Source organism: Herpailurus yagouaroundi, unplaced genomic scaffold, assembly GCF_014898765.1.
Source record: "Herpailurus yagouaroundi ecotype Mexico unplaced genomic scaffold, PumYag 190, whole genome shotgun sequence".
Taxonomy (NCBI): Eukaryota; Metazoa; Chordata; class Mammalia; order Carnivora; family Felidae; genus Herpailurus; species Herpailurus yagouaroundi.
In genome coordinates, this window is record NW_024412421.1 from 25,907,899 (window position 1) to 25,911,834 (window position 3,936).

General features: G+C 62.2%; 1 protein-coding gene across 2 annotated transcripts in view; it reads right to left on the reverse strand.

Moving 5' to 3' along the window:
* Positions 1 to 291: 291 nt before the first annotated feature.
* Positions 292 to 3,936, reverse strand: part of LDHD (lactate dehydrogenase D) — a 5,109-nt gene continuing 1,464 nt past the window's right edge. For both annotated transcript variants that reach the window (XM_040443137.1, XM_040443138.1), the window contains exons 4-11: positions 3,595 to 3,736; positions 3,299 to 3,458; positions 2,824 to 3,023; positions 2,602 to 2,730; positions 2,396 to 2,523; positions 1,727 to 1,817; positions 1,529 to 1,640; positions 292 to 1,439 (exon numbers count right to left, since the gene is read on the reverse strand). In XM_040443137.1, the coding sequence (XP_040299071.1) occupies positions 1,274 to 1,439; positions 1,529 to 1,640; positions 1,727 to 1,817; positions 2,396 to 2,523; positions 2,602 to 2,730; positions 2,824 to 3,023; positions 3,299 to 3,458; positions 3,595 to 3,736 (1,128 nt within the window). In that variant the 3' untranslated portion in view covers positions 292 to 1,273. The remainder of the gene's footprint in view (positions 1,440 to 1,528; positions 1,641 to 1,726; positions 1,818 to 2,395; positions 2,524 to 2,601; positions 2,731 to 2,823; positions 3,024 to 3,298; positions 3,459 to 3,594; positions 3,737 to 3,936) is intronic.

Sequence of the window (3,936 nt, forward strand, 5' to 3'; positions counted from 1 at the left end):
GGGTGGTTTGGGGAGAGGCAATGAGGCTTGCCCGCACACCAACCCTTGGCACAGTGCTCACAGCCCAGGGCTAGAAATGTTCACGGAGGAGCAAATGGGGCTCAGTCCTGTGAGGAGGGGCTTCTGAGAATCATGCTGGGCTGAGGAGTCCCAGAAGGGCAGCCTCTGCCCAGAGCCTAGACAGCTGATGGGGAAAGGTGGGAGGGGCCTGTGGGGTGGAGGCAGGGAAGGAGCTCAGTGGTGGCTCAGGAGAGTAGGGGTGAGGTGAGATGGAGAGTCCCACTGGTTTCCCTGCTTTGCTCATCTTTATTCAGAGGCCAAGTCCAAGGGGGTGAGGGAGATGGGCCCACATGATAGGCTCCTGGGATGGGATTTAGAGATTGGCTTCTGGGACACCAAGCCTCCCCCCACCTCAACCTGGGGAAGTAGGGGTACCCAGGGCAGAGAGCTGTAGGCCCTGGACAGGGGAGTCCTGGGTGCCTCTGCCCAGAGCAGATGCCATGGTGGTGGGCGCCCTCTTGTGGGCTTGGGAACAACTGAAGTACACGGACTGAGTGGTCTCACCAGGAATCCCCAGGGTGGGCAGATCTGACTTTGGGGGTGGGGGGAAGCTAGTAATGTAATACACCACACCATAGAGAAGTATAATACAAGCAGAATAATTTCACTTCCATTTCCATTGATTGGCAACAGCCGCTTGAAGAACATGTTCAGAATGTTCTTGGGCCCGGTCCAGGCTCATGGTGACCATGGGCAAATCCTCGGGCTCTCGGCTTCTCACAAACAGCAGTTGGGACAGGGACCTGGGTCCCTGAAAGCAACCTTCTGTAGCCTAAGCACCGTCCCCTCCCCAGGCTGCAGTAAGTCCAAGGACAGGCCCAGAATGAGGGCTGAGGATATCACTGGCCACAGGACAGAGAACCTGACGGGGGTGGGAGGGAGGCGGGCACAGGAGGCCATGCATAGGGGCTGCCTGCTCATCTCCACACTGCTGCAAATGGGGCTCTGGTTTGCTTTAGGGGCCCAGGGAAGCCTATCAACGTAGAGTGGGGGATCCCTTCCCACGCCAGGAAAGGAGTGTTCCTGTCACCAGGCACGTGGAGTCAGGCTAAGGGAGCTGGCCCCCAGCAGCAGCGAGGCTCAGACCAAGGGGAAGGCAGGCAAGCCCCCTGCAGTTCTGGGCAGAGGCGGAACTGTTCTGTGGCAAGAAGAAAGGTTCCAGAACAGGAGGTTCCACTGTCTGGGGGCTTGTGGGCCAAGTGCTTTCAGGCCCTCACAGCACCTTGCCTGGGTTCATGAGGCCTCGGGGATCCAGCATGGCCTTCAGCCGCCGCATGGTCTCCATGCCCACGGCACCTACCTCCTCCTGTAGCAGCTGGCGCTTGCCCAGCCCAATGCCATGTTCCCCGGTACATGTCCCATGGAGTGCCAGTGCCCGCCTGGGAGCAGGGGGAGGTGGCAATGAAGAGATTCTCAGCAGTGTTCCTCCCACCACCTCCCAGCCGCCCTCCCTGGGCTTTGCTCTCACCTGCCCAGCAGTTCTGAAAAGGCCTTGACCCTGTGGAGCTCCTCGGGGTCCTCTGGGTCCACCAGCAGGAGGCAGTGGAAATTGCCATCACCCACGTGTCCAAGGATGGCTCCTGGGGGCCCAGACGATAGAGCTGCTGCCCCGGGCCAGCCCTCCCGCTACCCACCCCCACGGCGCTCCAGCAGCAGGCATGCGGACCTGTGAGTCCCTGGGCCTTCAGGTCCTCCTTGGTCTGCACCAGGATCTCTGGCAGCCGGGAGATGGGCACGCACACGTCGGTAGAATAGCCCTAGGTTGGGGCAGGTTTGTGAGGTTCTCCACGCCCCCACCCCCTGCTGGCTCAGAGGTAAGAGGTCATTGTGGTCAAGGCTAAGAACGGCCTCACCCACAAAAACTGTTTTTGTCTAGGCCTGTACCACCAGACAGCTGGCCAGAGGGGGCTCTCTGCCCTGCCTGCAGAGGCTTTCACAGCCTTCCCCTCCGATCCCCGCCTGGCCCCATATGCAGGACCCCCAGCTGCCCACACCGCCTAGTCTGCACTCCGGCTCCCGGAGCCCAGCCTCCCCTTGCTGTCGGCTGACACCTTCCGCGTCATCATCTTTCTCCAGGCGGCTTCTGTTCCGTGTTCACAAACCCTAAGCACACCCTCTCTGTGCCTGTGCCCAGGGCCCTGCTCAGGTGGGGGTTCCCTCTGGAGGGTCTGGCAGACAACTACTCTCCCACTGGACAGTGTCTGAGTAGCAGCTGGGTTGGGGCACTCCTGCCCCCTGTGGGTCTCAGCCTGCTGCTCTGGACAGCAGTGCGGTGGGCCGAGCACAGGGTGCTGGCCCGGCCTGCGGGTGCCGCCTCCACCCCAGCCCAGCTCACCTTGTAGCCCGGCCGCAGGGCCAGCACTGCGTACCAGGCACTGTGCCGCGCTGCCCAGAGCCGGCTGCGCTCCTCAGCCTCCTTGGCCGACGAGAAGTGGAAGGCTCCATTGTCCTGGGTGATCTCCTCTGCGGGGGGAGGCAGGTTGACACGCGACCTTACTCGGGACCAGCCTGTGCCCTCCACCCCACAGCACCCCAGCACACCTGCTCGCTGTAGCTGCTCGGCCAGGACCTGCTCAGAACCATGGAACTCGAGGAAGAGAGTGGGCGCCACGGAGCAGTTCAGCTGGCTGTGCTTGTTGCAGGCATCCATCGTGACGTCATCCAGAAACTCTGGGGCCAAGGAGAGGGCAGGTGAGCTGAAGCCCAGACTTCAAGAGGGACCTCTTCCAGGGAGCCCACCCAGACTGCTCAGTCCCGGCTCACCAATGCGGGCCACGGGCACCGCAGCCTGGAGGATGTGAACAGTGCTGTCCACGGCTGCCTGGACACTGGGGAATGCACAGGTGGCGACCACTGTGGCCTCAGGGGCAGGATGCAGACGCAGAGTGGCAGCTGTGATGAGTCCTAGTGTCCCCTCAGAGCCCACAAAGAGCCCTGTGAGGTTGTAGCCAGCTGCGCTCTTCCTGGACCCCGGGGACACACAAGGTAGGTGAGTGGCCAGGGCCTGAGACGATCGGTTTCCAGCCCCAAGCCTGGTCTGGAAGCCCAGCACTGTCCCCCAGGCCCCTGCCATGTAGGGAGCCGGCCCAGCCTGCCAGCAAGGCAGATGTTCTTTTGCACGGCCCTAATTGGTGCAGGAAACCTTCAACCGTGGCCCATGCGACAGGAGTTTCAGACCCCTCAGAAGCCTGGCCCACCAATCCAGGAGGCCCCATTGCCATGGGTAGAAGACGCTCACCGGAAATGACGGCCTAGGCCTGCGGTATGAAGCAGCTCACCGCCAGGCAGCACCACCTCCAGGTTCAGCACATTCTCCCGCATGGTGCCATAGCGCACGGCATTGGTGCCCGAGGCCCCAGTGGCCACCATGCCACAGAGAGAGGCATCTGCACCTGGGTCTGGAGGGCAGAGTGCAGGCAGAATGCAGCCTGGGACAGGCGCCCGGGGACAGAAGAGTCCCCTCAAACCCTAGAAACAGCACCGCCACCAGGGAGCCCTCAGGGGCCCGGGGAAGGGCTTCAAGTTTCAGCCTACCCACAGGAAACCAGAGGCCGCTGTCCCGCAGATGGGTGTTGAGAGCTTTGTGGGTGACACCTGGCTCCACCACCACAGAGAAGTCTTCCAGATGCAGCTCCACGATCTTGTCCATGTGGGTCAGGTTGATGCAGACACCGCCCTGACAGGAGGGAGGCCAAGGGGAAGTCGACCTCGGACTTCCCTGGGCCAGGCCACATTCCACAGGACCCCATCTCAAGGCTGACTTCCAGGCACTCAGACCAGAGCCCGAGGATTGCGGGTAAGGCAGGTTGGAGGCAGCCACAAAAGTGACAAGGGAGAGAGAGCCAGAGCCCGGGGGGGGGGGGGGGGGGGGGGGGG